Source organism: Cydia fagiglandana, chromosome 1, assembly GCF_963556715.1.
Source record: "Cydia fagiglandana chromosome 1, ilCydFagi1.1, whole genome shotgun sequence".
Lineage (NCBI taxonomy): Eukaryota > Metazoa > Arthropoda > Insecta > Lepidoptera > Tortricidae > Cydia > Cydia fagiglandana.
In genome coordinates this window covers 23,474,674-23,490,039 of record NC_085932.1, presented here as the reverse complement: position 1 = coordinate 23,490,039, position 15,366 = coordinate 23,474,674, and the positions used below count along the sequence as shown (strand labels likewise).

General features: G+C 36.9%; 3 protein-coding genes across 3 annotated transcripts in view; 2 read left to right on the top strand and 1 right to left on the bottom strand.

The window, feature by feature from the left end:
• LOC134667670 (uncharacterized) overlaps positions 1-15,366 on the bottom strand; it is a 115,764-nt gene that overhangs the window by 64,260 nt on the left and 36,138 nt on the right. The window lies entirely within an intron of this gene.
• On the top strand, positions 74-2,610 carry LOC134669994 (uncharacterized). The gene is made up of 5 exons (XM_063527643.1): positions 74-208; positions 299-336; positions 800-941; positions 1,945-2,033; positions 2,578-2,610. Exons 1-5 carry the CDS (start codon positions 187-189, stop codon positions 2,608-2,610), a joined length of 324 nt encoding a protein of 107 aa, XP_063383713.1. The 5' UTR covers positions 74-186.
• On the top strand, positions 3,117-8,205 carry LOC134671347 (uncharacterized). The gene is made up of 4 exons (XM_063529182.1): positions 3,117-3,331; positions 3,660-3,700; positions 3,971-4,109; positions 7,941-8,205. The coding sequence occupies exons 1-4, from the start codon at positions 3,310-3,312 to the stop codon at positions 8,192-8,194; spliced, it is 456 nt and encodes a 151-aa protein (XP_063385252.1). The 5' UTR covers positions 3,117-3,309; the 3' UTR covers positions 8,195-8,205.

Sequence of the window (15,366 nt, the reverse complement as noted above, 5' to 3'; positions counted from 1 at the left end):
TCGATTTATTGTGATATGGTAACTGAAAATCGTTGATTTTTTAAAATAATCATCACTTCAATAATTAATACGATTAAGTGGGCATAAATATATAATGCCACCGATAGCTGCAGTATTTTTATTGTGTTTATTAACTTAAAAAGGCTTCATGAAAAGTATAGTATCAAAACGAATTGAACGAATATTATGATACAGAGGATAACTCTTAGTAAGTAAAATATATTACACATTCATGCCGAGTTTTGTCTTGAGGGTTATTTCGTATTAAAATATACAGCAAATATTATTACATTTTCAGCCTTAATGATTTTTCGCTGGGCTTCGACTCATTTAAAAGTAAATATCATATCTTATTAACGCGTACAAAATACATTGAAAAGTAACTATCCTATAACGACTACCAAATATAGTGCCTTTTCAGATAAAAAGCACCTAGCTCAAAACAAGAATTCACCAAACCTAAAAAATACATGTTTGTTACGGTGTTAGCAGAATAATATAAGTACCTAATCCTAATGAAATACACAAAATGCAAAAGGTCTGTGCACACCGGATGCGTTTGCATGTACGTGTTTGTCCAAGTTGTAATATACAGATCTTTATAAGAGACGGCACGCCACAGCGTGCGTGCAGGGCACCAGCGTTTTTGCGCACGCATACGTCCATATCAATGCACACGCATCCGGTGTGCTCTGAACTTAAAATAATTCCATTTAAAAAGGGTAAACTCATATTCGCCTAACTTGCTTTCTGGTAATTGATTGGCTCATGGAGCTTACTAAACCTCTGGATTACCAAGGACGAACAAGACCATTGCGCGCTGGCGGTGTCATGCGTGCACGACGGCGCGCCGGTGTACGGCATCGGACCGGACAACCGCACCGCACGCCTCTTTCTCGACACTTGCGACGTTCACGAGTATAATTGTGACCACAAAACTAGTAAGAAATGTCTACTTTATAATAAATAACTACCTCATAATCAAAATATTTATTAAAACCTTTAGAATTTTGAAAGACCTATCCAACAATACTCCACACAAAGGGTAGAAGCGAAAGAAAAATTTTTTATTTTATCAAGTTTATCGCATTTATTGATTTCTATATAAATGCCAAATTGCAGCGTTCTAGCACCTCTAGCACTAAAGACTACGGAGCAAAGCCTCGAACAGACAGACAGGCAGATGGACATGGCGGAACTATAACGGTTCCTAGTTGACTACGGAAGCCTAAAAAAACCGGGCAAGTGCGAGTCGGACTCGCGCACGAAGGGTTCCGTACCATAAAGCAAAAAAAACGGAAAAAAATGCAAAAAGAAAACGGTCACCCATCCAAGTACTGAGCACGCCCGACGTTGCTTAACTTTGGTCAAAAATTACGTTTGCTGTATGGGAGCCCCACTTAAATCTTTATTTTATTCTGTTTTTAGTATTTGTTGTTATAGCGGCAACAGAAATACATCATCTGTGAAAATTTCAACTGTCTAGCTATCACGGTTCGTGAGATACAGCCTGGTGACAGACAGACGGACGGACGGACGGACGGACGGACGGACGGACGGACAGCGAAGTCTTAGTAATAGGGTCCCGTTTTACCCTTTGGGTACGGAACCCTAAAAACGTTTTCTCCTTAATCAGAGTGGACTGGACTGATTTCGATTAGTTAACCTAGGTTTTACTTAGGTACTTATGAAATATTAAAAACCGTTATAATAACCTTTGTCATAAGGATAGGTACATATATGACTCAAGCTAGACCGGGCCGTCCCCGGGCCGAGGCGTCCGACATGTCATTTTCTATTATGACGGCTGATCGGTGGTCACATGATGCTTTCCATAGAAAACGCAGCGCCGGAAGCTCCGGCCCGGCCCCGGCCCGGTCTAGCGTGAGCTCATCCTTTAACTACACAATTTTAATAAATCAGTGATATTACTTTTTAACTCAGATTACAGACCATGCATCGAACACCAAGTCACAGAAATCTCAACTCGTGCAGTTACAGATAATACAGAAGAATTGTTGAGATTATCTCAAGTACTAATTGGAATAAAAAAGTCATCGTCAAAAAGTCCAACTAAAATTAAAAAAATATATGCCCAGGGTGGACGAAAAAAAATTAAAAGGAAGAGAAACATAACCACAAAACTCAATAAAAAGTTGAAAAGGGGATAAAAGAAACATCCAGGAAAAACACTCTTGTTGGTAAAGCCGAATCTACGATTAAGATCTAATCAAGAACAAAACTTATATTTCACTATATTTACATAATGGAATCCAATTTTATCTTAGTATTAATTAATTGATAGATTGCTAACCTAACCTTGAAGACATTTATAAATTTACTGAAGTTTACTTAGTTCTTAGGTATTACAATGGATGCTAATGATATTCTATTAATTCAGCAATAAATTAATGTGATTAATGAACATGACGACATTATACTTATTTCAAAATATGTGTTGGACACGCCAAATGATGTTGATATTTGTACCTGTTTAGCTTAGAGCTTTTACCTATTATTGTCTAAATGGTATTTTATAATTACGTCCCTCCTTCCCTTATTCCTTAATGCTTTCAGATTGCATTCCAACTACCTAATGTTAATACCTAGAAAGCGACTGCTAGGGAAATCTAGGTCTTATCGGTATTAATCTGATTTTCTCCCGATGTTTCCCTTCTCTAAAAGCAACCGCTAAATATCCTCGCCACTGAAGCCATTGCTACACTTACACCAAAAGCAAGAAATGCATGATTAATAGGTTAAATACCTAAACTTTAATGAAGATAGACAATGTATGATTGAAACAAAAATATTGTGGTATTGTTCTAGATCTATAAATACGTTACCTACATTCTTTACTAGTTATTTAAAATCTGCTGAAATCTGTTCATGTATAATGCACAAGAGGAAAAAAAGAAATTATTTTGTCCTAATTTAACCTAAGTCAAAAACTGATTTTTTTTATTGTAACAAATTAGTTTTATAAATCCATACAGCATTCGTAATCATTTTAATTTACACTATGTCATTGTAAAATAGTAGGCGTATCGCCGTTGAATAAATATTTACGATTATTACAAATATTTATTTGAAATTGTAGTTTTATTTCACTTTTACTGCTCAATACATTTTTTTAGGAATATAATTTCACAGTGCAGCATTTTTAGCACATAGTAGAGGTTCATCAATGAAAGCTGATTAGAAATGCTTTGTTTTTTATTATCTTTTGCCCTTATACCCATTATATCCTATTCCAAGATGCATTAGAGACAAACGGACGTAAGAAGAAAAACATTTGTGTAGCAGAAAATGATACAGGCTTTTATTACCAGTAAGTAAAGGAAATGAAAATTCTACTAAATCAGTTAGTCAATGTAAATGAGGTAAGTTTTAGTATAAAAAAATAACTGTTTATTTCAAATAAATGCTACTAGCAACATCTTGAATCGACAAGATTGCTTAGGTACGTATTGTATTAACTTATGAAAGAACTACCTACCTACTAAAAAACAGTGATACCTATAGTGATACATAAGTTGTATAGTAGTAATTGATGTCCTGCGCCTACTTGCTTGAGGATGTAAAAAGGTAATCTCAGAATGAAACAATTTTTTTTTTCAGTGTTCGATTTACCAAACTAATTCTTCGTTTTTTTTCAGCCATGTCCATATGGAGTTGGACTCAGGCGCATGTGTTAAACGTAAATATTTATTGATTAATACTTTATATTACCCTCAGAAATTGAAATCTAATGGTACCACCACCACCATTTAATTCTCATCAAATATGCTCTCACTTCTCCCTTTTATGGTAAACGGATTTCAAAGATAAGATAAAAATACAGTATTACAAATATATTGACCCATTGAACCATATTCTTGTCCCGTCGAGCGCGATCACCGTGTTTTATTCTTCCAGGCTCGTCTCACATAGGCAATGTAATGGAATTGTGTATTCTATGTACTTATAGGAAAGAGACCATTGCTCACTGGCACAGTCGTGTATGCACGACGGCGCCGAGGCTCGCGGCGTCGACGGCGACGGCCGCACCGTGCGGCTCTTCCTCGACGCCTGCGACCTGCATGAGTACAACTGCGACCATGGCACAAGTAGGAGTCACCACATACCTAAGAACTAACGTACGACTGTGTGCATGATGGCACCACAGCCCCAAATGATTCGGTCAAATTATGTTTTTTGTAAAAGGGTCATTCCACCGTTTCGGGTGTTACACTTGAACTCATAAAATAAGGTTTTATTCGATATTGTAACAGGAACTAGGAGGTTATAACTATTGATTCATCTACTACTTTGATAATATTTTCCTTTCCTGTACGCACATTATTAAAGTATAAGAGAAATAACGAGAGAATCACTAAAAAGTAGCTGTTTCGGGCGTTACGCGAATTGGCCTATACCTTCTGACCATCAGTACCAAAATGCAAAATTAAGCGAATTTTATCAAGTAAGCTCCAGTTTTATTTATGTCAAGTAATAATAGTTAGTATAGTCTACCGAAACACTGAAGTAACACTTAGTATCACTTCTTATTTAATTTTAATAAAATAAATTACCTGTTTCGGGTGTTACTCATGGTTCGTTTCGGGTGTTACGAGTACGAAATCAAGACAGATTTATACGAAATTATGGCTCATTTTATTGAAATTATTGTCTTTTTAATAAATTCGATTAAAAATATAAGTAATAAATGCTGAATTATTTTAAAATACATTATCTTAACAATAAAAACTGTTTCTCGAAGATATCATAATTATTTTTCTTTCGATGCGAATATTTCCGAAAATATTCACTTAATCAAAAAATTGTTGATGGTAACACCTATTCATTTTGAAAGATCTATCCAACGACACCCCACATCACAGGATTAAATGCAAAAAAAATTAAAAATATTTTTTTTGTACAGGAGCTACCATAAAAAAACATTTATTTTCGGTTTTTTTTTGTGACATGAAGGTTCGGTATGTTTTCTATGGAAATAGGTTAGTTTTGACTTCTTAAACCAGTTTTCATTTTTCAACCCTTTGGTAGCGTTTCTTATGGAATGACCCAAAAGTAATTATAGCCAGCCTTTTATGAATGTAGTTTTATGTAGGTTTATGTGTGTACCTTAGCCCCCCCCCCCCCCCCACATCTAGCGTCTTTCGAGCGTCGGCGTCTACAACTGTATGGCCGCGCTCAACGCAACGTCGACGCAACTGCGCAGCGACGTCATTTTCCATATAGGTCAGGAAATGAATGCTCAAAAAACGTTGTAGAGGGAAATGCTAGGAACACAATTTTTGACTCTCCGTAACTTTGTTTAGACTAGTTAGGAGGTGAACATATCAAAAGTCCCCGGCTGTAGCCCCGGTGCTGGGGGGTAGAGGGGCGTAAGAAGGTCGATTTTTTCGGTTTTTCATTGATATCTTGGAAACTTTGCGTCTTAGCGACATGACTACTAAGACAAACCGAAAGCTGATAAAATTAGTTACAAGTTTTATCCAGTCAAGTTTTTCGATATCATGAATAGTTTTTGAGATACCCGCTCTTGAAAGTTTATTTAGGGGTTTTAATTTTATCTTGATATCTACGTCAGTGAAGCTGTTAGGCCATGTTTGGTATCATTTTCGTATAAATCGGGGGTGCTGAATTCATTTAAGGTATCACATTGACACTATTCCGAAGTAAAACCAAAATTTAAAAAAAAATATTTTTTAAATCCCTCTTCGCGCTTAAACTGCTGAACCAATTTCGTTGAAATTTGGTATAGAAATAGTTTCAGTCTCGACACAGGACATAGGATAGTTTTAATAACCAAAAGCATCTTTTGAGGTTGTGAAAAGTGGGGTGGAAATTTGTATGGGGAGTCAATAACCGCTGAACCGGTTTAGATGAAATTTAGGATGGTATACATCTGTGATTTAGATGAAAGTGATACCAAACATTACTTCAAACCTTCCCTTAAGCAGTATTAACCTCAGGAATTCAGTTTCGTCGACGAAGTTGAATTCCCCCCATACTCCATTTCACAACTTTAAAGGATGATTATTGAGATAAAAAGTATCTTATGTCCTGTCTTGGGACTCGAAATAGCTGTATACAAAATTTCAATTAAATCGGTTGAGCGGTTTAAGCGTGAAGAGGAATTTAAAAAAAAAAGGTATCTGTTTAAAGTTTATATGTTTTTTCTTAGGAATGGTGTCAATGTGATACCAAAAATGAATTCAGCACCCCCGATTTATACGAAAATGATACCAAACTCGGCCTAGCAGCTTCACTAATGTAGAGATCAAGATAAAATTGAAAGCCCTAAATAAACTTTCAAGAGCGGATATCTCAAAAACTATTCAAGATATCGAAAAACTTGACTGAATAAAACTTGTAACAAATTTTATCAGCTTTTGGTTTGTCTTAGTAGTCATGTCGCTAAGACGCAAAGTTTCCAAGATATAAGTGAAAAGCCGAAAAATGAGACCTTCTTTCCCCCCTCTACCCCCCAGCACCGGGGCTACGGCCGGAGACTTTTGATATGTTCACCTCCTAACTAGTCCAAACAAAGTTACGTAGTCAAAAATTGTGTTCCTAGCATTTCCCTCTATAACTTCTTATTGCTTGGCCTAATAGCGCTGACCAGACGCCGACAGACGCCGACCCTCGAAAGACGCTAGATGTGGGGGGGCCCTTAGGGTATGGAGCTTTACGCACACTAGCGTCCCTGCCCCTCCCCCTGACGCAACCCCCCCCCTTTTTGCATTCGGTTCACAGTTTTTTAGGGTTCCGTACCCAAAGGGTAAAACGGGACCCTATTACTAAGACTTCGCTGTCCGTCCGTCCGTCCGTCCGTCCGTCTGTCACCAGGCTGTATCTCACGAACCGTGATAGCTAGACAGTTAAAATTTTCACAGATGATGTATTTCTGTTGCCGTTATAACAACAAATACTAAAAACAGAATAAAATAAAGATTTAAGTGGGGCTCCCATACAGCAAACGTCATTTGATGACCAAAGTTAAGCAACGTCGGGCGTGGTCAGTACTTGGATGGGTGACCGTTTTTTTTTTGCTTTATGGTACGGAACCCTTCGTGCGCGAGTCCGACTCGCACTTGCCCGGTTTTTATCTAACTTTCCATGAATATTTTTAATACAAATTTGATACAACGAATGTACTGTAATAATTCATAGAGAAATTATAATAAACCAATTTTCTTGTCAGGGTACACATATTTATAAACGTTGAATTAAATTTAAATTTAGAACTTTCGTCCGGGCACGGAAATTTTCTGTTGATGAAAACGAGTTTTTGCTGGCAATTGGTTTACAAATAATAATCATTATTTTTGTATATCTTTCCATATCTCGGTAACATAGGATCCGGACCTTTGGAACGCAGGCTATCAGACTTGGGAACGATCTCCCACTCTGTATCAGACAAGCGCATCGCGCTGTTCAAATTCAAATTTTCCTTGACAAACTTTCTTCTTTGACTTATTTAATGATTGACACTATCTATGTATATATTTTTATTTAAATTTAAGTATATGGGGGTATTCATAAATTACGTCATTTCAAATTAGGGGGGGGGGGGTCTGGACATCGGATGATGGTAGCATGACGTAGGAGGAAACGAGGTCATTCGAAGCATGATTTTTGGATGATTTTAGGGGGGGGCGGGTCAAAAATCGTCAAAAATCGATGACGTAATTTATGGACAGCCCCTATGTGTAAGTTTATCAATATAGTATATATTCATAATGTCTTGATTACAAATTCATTTACCTTTAAAAGACACTGCACCTAATACTTAATCTTTCTGGTTTAATTGGTTGGTAGAAAATGCCTTAAGAACCTTAAGGCATTACGTCCACCATTTGTACTTTTATATATTGGGCAATAAAGATTAAATAAATTAATAAATAATGTTTGTTATATATTCTTTGCAGATTTCCAATTAATAACTGTAACAAGCCCGTGTACAAAAGATGATGTTACGGATAATACGGAAACTGTTAATGAAAATGGAGAAATTGTACGCTTGCAGGATTCAGATCAGACTCCAGACGCGGATGATGATAATTCCGTGCAATTGCAACCCGATGATAATAATGCGGATGAAGAGGGTCTACAGGATATTCAAAAACTAGACTTAAAAGACTCGTATTACGAAAAAAAAATTAAAATCAAGAACGATGGTTAAAACTGAGCGTTAATCAAAGTCTTTACCTGATTAGATTACGGCAAAGCTATGTTTGCTTAGTTTGTTTAGTTGTTTGAATTTCATTCTAAGGGTGGTTATACTGTTACATACCTACACATTTCTTCACACCGAAATCATTGGACTGATTTTGTTAAACGAGGAGATTAATCACTTCCAAAAGGAGGTATTACTTACTCTATTATGAAAAACGTAACTTCGTTCGCGTGGATTTATTTCCCGATATACATTATACACTTTCACCCTCTTTTTATTTATTTTTAAACTTTGCACAATACAAGAAAGTACTTCTTAATGTGTAGTTTAATTATTTTGTCAATACTTTTTTTTTGTTAATTAACTTACAAAGATAATTAAAATAGTCGTTCAGTATTTCTTGAGAGTGTTTTTATTATGTTACTCGTATCAAAATGTTTCCATTCTGATGTCCAGTATTAAAGAAAGTACAAATGACGGACATAACCCAGAGTAACGCTACGTCTTACGTAGGCGAACAACGCGCGAACGCGGCGCGGCGCGGCGCGGCGAAATCAATCCTTTGATGCCCATAGAAGTGTCCTACGTAAGCGATCTCGTTGCGAACGCGGTGCGGCGCGATTTGCACGCGAATGTCAGGCGGCGCGGCGCGGCGCGGCGCGGCGGCGGCCGCTTTCGCCGCGCCGCGCCGCGCCGCGTTCGCGCGTTGTTCGCCTACGTAAGACGTAGCGTAAGTGCTTATACAGGGTGATTCAAGAGACGTGAGCAGGACTAACACTGCGCATTTCGTAAATTATAAGCAACTGTTTCGTATCAGTATTAGTGAGGTTAACGTTAATTTTCTAGTCGTGTTGAAAAAAAAAAGTTACTGATTTATTTACGACATGCATGGTCACTCTAAAATTAGAATACTAAACTACGAATATTCTGTGTCAAACTGATTGTCACCATTGTCATCGCGGTCTGGTTACTTTTGAAAACTCGTATCTCACTCAAGTTTGACAGTTTATTTTCTTCATAATCAAAATGCTGTCATTACGTTTAAAGAGGTTTTATGTTTATTAATTAAGACTTGTAGGGTGACCATGATTGTAGAGATTAAATTTGCCCTCACCAAAAAGTTGTAAATAGGAAAAAGTTTGGTTGTTTCACCTAAATACGACGCTGATCGATCACTTATCAGTTACTGAGTGTGCAGGATTAGTCCTGCTCACGTCTCATGAATCACCCTGTATTAGGTACTTAATCCTCGGCATACCAGGTGGAAAATACTACTGTGAATTAGTCTATTATTGTGGAGCAATGTGTAATAATTTTGCAGTTTTATTTCTTTTCCCTTATTTTTGAAGATATCTTTATACGGATAAAAAAAGGATTTAGAAAATAATAAAATGGGTAATAATATTTTTCAATTTTTATTCAAAAGTTTGAGGCCTTAAGGCAATATATATATAAGGTAATATATAAGCAGTACGATAGATAAAGCCGTTATATAGTTATAACCCTAGGGATATAATTATATGTCGTAATATAGTTATACGAAAGCGATTCGTTACTATCTTACTAGGAATATAACTATAATACGCCTTTTGTTTAGTGATATAGTTATATTACTGGATTAAGTTTAGTGAAATAATTGTAGGTAGGAGTGCGGCGGTGCGGCGGTAATTTCATGTACTGAGCTGAGCACCATCTCTCGGTTTGTTTAATTAATCGCCCACTTAATTGAATAATGTATTTGCAGCAGGTATCGCGTCGACGCGGAGATAGCGTATCGTATGGCTTGAGAGTTCCAGCAAATGACAGCAGATGCCGTTATTAGGGCTGCTGTTTACGACATCATATCGAGCTCATCGCAATCCAACCAACCAGGGCCCTATTTCACCAACGTGACAAATGTCGCATTTGTCGACATCACTGTTACTGACGTCACAGGCCTCCATAGGCTACGGTAACCGCTTACCATCAGACGGGCGGTGTGGATGTTTGCCACCAACATGTTAATTAAAAAAAACTCCACTATATCGCCAGTAAATATGTATTTATTTTGCGAAGCTAATGACAATTGTCACAAGAAATACAATTTTCACGAAACTCCGACACAGAACTCATTTGCTGTCAAGAATTACCGAAAGTTCTTTGAAATCTTATGACAATTGTCATCATTGTCATCATAAACATCATAAGAGAAATAACTGTTTTTTGCCGATATAATAAAGTTTTTTTAAATAAGTAATACAATGATGGTGACAAACAGGAATACGGCCCGCCCGATGGTAAGCGATAACCGTAGCCCATGGATGCCTGTGACGTCAGCAACAATGAGACTTGTCGAATTGTCGCACCTGTCACGTTGGTGAAATAGGGGCCAGGCCGCGTCAGGCAACATGCCAGACGCTTGAAACGCTCCGTAGCGATTGAGACATAAAGCGTTTCGATGTCGGTAGGTCTCCATCTCTCTCTCTCAATCTCCATCTCAATCTCCAAGTAGGTAGGTATAGTTATTACTTTAGATTAGTTAAGATCATTCAAACAAACAGGGGTCGCCTTCAGAACCTTCTTCTAAAAAGTAAACATATAATATAATAGGTATTTAATATGTGACGTCCCACGGGTAAAGGTACCTTATGGCGGTTAATATTATTGCGGCCCTATGCGACGTAAGCGCCGGCTGCCATAGGGTACCTTATTTCATGGAACGTCACATATTAATTTCTTTAGAAAAAGTCAGTATGGTCCTAGTGCTTGACATGCTAATGCTCAATAGATGACACCCTTCCGTCACCTCTATCAAATTGACAATAACTTATGGCTCCTCTACACGATGGGCGAACGCCGGCCACTCCAAAGGACGCATTTATGCGTTTGAGGGAGCAAGTGATATTGCTATGTCATTCTACCGCATAGCTGCGTCCCTTGGAGTGGCCGGCGTTGGCCCATCGTGTAAGGGAGCCATTAAGTTTAAAAATAACAATTATATTAGTAGAATTATAATAGTGTCACTATAATAATAGTACTGTGTAGTGTGTTATTATAATAGTGCTCTCTATCAACGCACCGCTCGTCGCCGGCAGGGTGTTCATCCTCACACCCTAGAACCTAAATGGTCGCGTACTGTGGAATGAGCTCCCTTCTAAGGCTTTCCCGAGGGTCTACAGTAAGAGGTTCTTTAAAAAAACCGGGCAAGTGCGAGTCGGACTCGCGCACGAAGGGTTCCGTACCATAATTAAAAAAAAAAACAAAAAAAACGGTCACCCATCCAAGTACTGACCACTCCCGACGTTGCTTAACTTTGGTCAAAACTCACGTTTGTTGTATGGGAGCCCCATTTAAATCTTTATTTTATTCTGTTTTTAGTATTTGTTGTTATAGCGGCAACAGAAATACATCATCTGTGAAAATTTCAACTGTCTACCTATCACGGTTCGTGAGATACAGCCTGGTGACAGACGGACGGACGGACAGCGAAGTCTTAGTAATAGGGTCCCGTTTTACCCTTTGGGTACGGAACCCTAAAAATGGAGTGTACAGGTTTTTAAAAGGTCGGCAACGCGCATGAAACACCCCTGGAGTTGCAGGCGTCCATAGGCAACGGTGACTGCTTACCATCAGGCGAGCCGTATGCTTGTTTCCCACCGATGTGATATAAATAATAGTGTCAAGCGTCAGGACGTCTTGACGTCTACTTGCGTCTATTTAGGAAATCAGGGACCAAGCCTGTAACACGGTCTCACAGAAACAACGCGGTTAGATATCAAAGGTCAAAATCGTTTTTCCAACGATTTACAAAATAATTTTATAGTCTACACCAATTTGGTTTGCATTAAAACGTTTAACGCATAAAATAAAATTTTACATATGAAATTGTATTCCACCTCTAAAAGAAATGTATTAATATGTTATTTACACCGAAAAAGAGCGCATGCAGGAATTTAAAAAAATCTGATGATAGAAATATACTTATCCTAAAAATAATTATTTACCTATTTATAAGCTGGCTTTTATATTATTTTATTTGGCAGGCTACTGACCTAAGAAACGTTTTTGATTAATCGCAATCTTTAGATACTTTTTGGACTGCACAGGGGACAGGGATCACGGTCTGAACAAAATGTCAGTCATTGCCGACATAAAAAAAACCAACGCGGTTGCTTGAACCGTGTTTCTTCTTAAATCTTTAATGCCAATTCCATGTCCAAGCCCAAACGATCTGTAATTTTAATACAAAGTTGATTACTAAAGGAGGATGATGAGTAATCAATTAATATCGATCTGTCACCCGTATCTAAGACATAATAACACAGCTTATATAGCTTATGTATAATATCTAAGACAATAAGGACCGAGGACGAATGCGATGCCATAACCACGACATTGACCCTAATTGGCGACCTTTACATAAACTATATCCTTAATCTAATCAAATTTAAGTACATAGTAATATGCCGTGGATTTGTTGTGGTGGCACTGGCGACAACATTAACAGCGGTAGGTACATACCTACCTATAATTATATTTTATGTGCATAGGTAATATGAGACAGAACGTTGACAAACGAATTCGTGACTAATTTTCTCGCAATGTCATAAAACACGTACCTAAGTAGTAATTACTTTTTCAGTTAGATGTAATAGAAGGTACATAAATAATTAAATATTTGCAAATGCACATAGAATTGTTATTCTACGTAAATAAAATTAGGTAATAGGCCAATTCTATATGGATCTAACATCAGTGGCATTTATTCAGCCAAAAACATCACTTTCAGATCAATCAGATCAGTAATCATATTGAAAATAGATCGAATAACTAAAACTTGAATTGACCCGTGTCAGGCGTGGCTCACTCCGCGATTTCGTCGCTTTGCTTATAGGTAGCTAAAAGTACATCCGTTCGACCCCAATTTTGGGGAAAGCCATAAGCCGCGCGTGGCGCTGTCGCCACCTAGCGGCCATATCTGTGCTGATCGTAATAGACGCGTTTTGTTAGAGTGAGTCTTCTGTACCTAGTACTATTATTTATTATGTGCCCGTGTGTTTCGACAAGCATGCTTACATTACAATTCGCCTAATACAAATATGAAGCGGACACTGTAGGTCTGTAGGTATCCTATGACCATTTGCTACTACTTAAGAGGTCACGACAGGCGTGCCGCCGGGCCATGTTGGAATTGACATAGTGAATCATGGACATCATGATGGTCTAGCAACCTTACTAGCCAAGTAGCCATTAATCACAATATTAAGTACATAGCAATACTTTTAAATTAACATATTTGAAGATTATATACATCTAATTACAAATAACAGGTTAGTAATCCACTACCCTGCTAAACATAAAACCTAAATCTAAGTATATATAAATAATTAAAACTCATCTTAAAATAAATCCAAAGACAGCCAATAATTTAGCCGTAGATTCCGGTAGTTTCCGCGCTGTATCGCAATACCAATTTTATATATGTTTTTGCTCTGACTTTAATTAAACCTTAATTAGTCCACAATAATTTATTCCTTTTTTCATGAAGACAGTGTTAAAATATTTAAATTCATTTAAATTATCAGTTAAACTTAATTTATTATTCTTTAGGTCTATGGCTAATACAGTCTGATTGCCCGTCGCTCCGTTTATAATCTTAATCATATAGTGAGTAAGTATAATTTCAAGATATTGTTGTAGCATTTATCTTAATTCTTGTTTTAAATACTTAGTTATTACTAATCCTACGACTAAATGGTTAGTCAGATTAATACCCGTACAAAGGTATAAGAGTTCTAAATAATCGTGGGTACCTAATTTCAATAATTATCTGAAGAATGCAGTTTAGTAAATTTTATGTAACTAGGCATATGTGCCATTTGACTTTAACAGTTTATTTAATTGTTAACGTTCGTTATGTAAGAGGTAACATGTGAAGTAAACGATATAAGGAAAATGGCAAGGTTAAATTGCGATATTTTGTCTACATGTCGCCCTTATTTCTTGCAGGTACCTCATGACCAAGCTACATGACATTACTAGCTACAAGGAAATATATTCTATGAATATGTATATTAAACAAAACAATAAAAAAACTTATTTTATACTAAAAATACCTTAAGTACATAATTTGGGAAAGCGTTTATGTAAACTCATCGCATTGAATCGGTCCATACGTTTGAGAGCAATGATGAGACAGACAGACAGACAGACAGGCATTGGCGTCAATCGTATAACACACCTCTTTTTTGCGTCGGGGGGTTACAAATCCAGTAATGTAACGAGTAATGTAGTGTTTGATAAAGCTATCATTCAGAAATGTGAGAATCACCCGTAGGTATCTAACCAATTGTCATAAGTACGATCTACTGAGCACTGAGAACAAGCAATACAAAGTATATTATAACAATAAGGTATGTGTCATGATGTAAAGTACAAACATCCGTGGGTGAAACATCTCGTGTGTGTATTCAAATATTTCCCCAAGACAATTAGATCATTTAGATTTACAACAAAAATACCGTCCAACTAGCTAACACTTCAGCAACAAATACTTAAGATGGAAGTAAAGCTACTGACAATAGGTACTTTTTTCATACAGTTTCCATTTCGGGAAAAGACGTTTTCCACTTACTAAATCTTAACAGATCACTTTGATTTTGATGTCGATCGCTTCAGCATTTTTTTATTGTACATTTCGAAAGAAGGAATATAAAATTTAGCAATTAACACTATTTAGGCGACAGAATAGCGTCTAAAACAATACTTTGAACACTATCTTGTAATGTTTAAATAAAAAACCGGTCAAGTGCGAGTCGGACTCGCGTTCCAAGGGTTCCGTACATTACCCCATTTTTGACAATGTATTTTTTATATGTGAAAAGCGAGTGAATTCCTTTAATAAACCCGTAGGGGTCGGATCAAAAACTAAGTAATTAGTCCGACTCACGCTTGACTACATATTTCTAATATGTTTTCCTGTCATCTATAGGTAAAGATCTATTTTATGTATTTTTTTCAAAATTTTAGACCCAGTAGTTTCGGAGATAAAGCGGGGGCATGGTCATTTTTCGCCTATTTACTTGAATTACTTCTAAACTGTTTATTCTAAAATTATAAAAAAAATATATTTGAGATTCTCACATTGAGCTCTTTCATTTGATATGTAACATGATATAGTTTGAAAAACTGTATTTTTT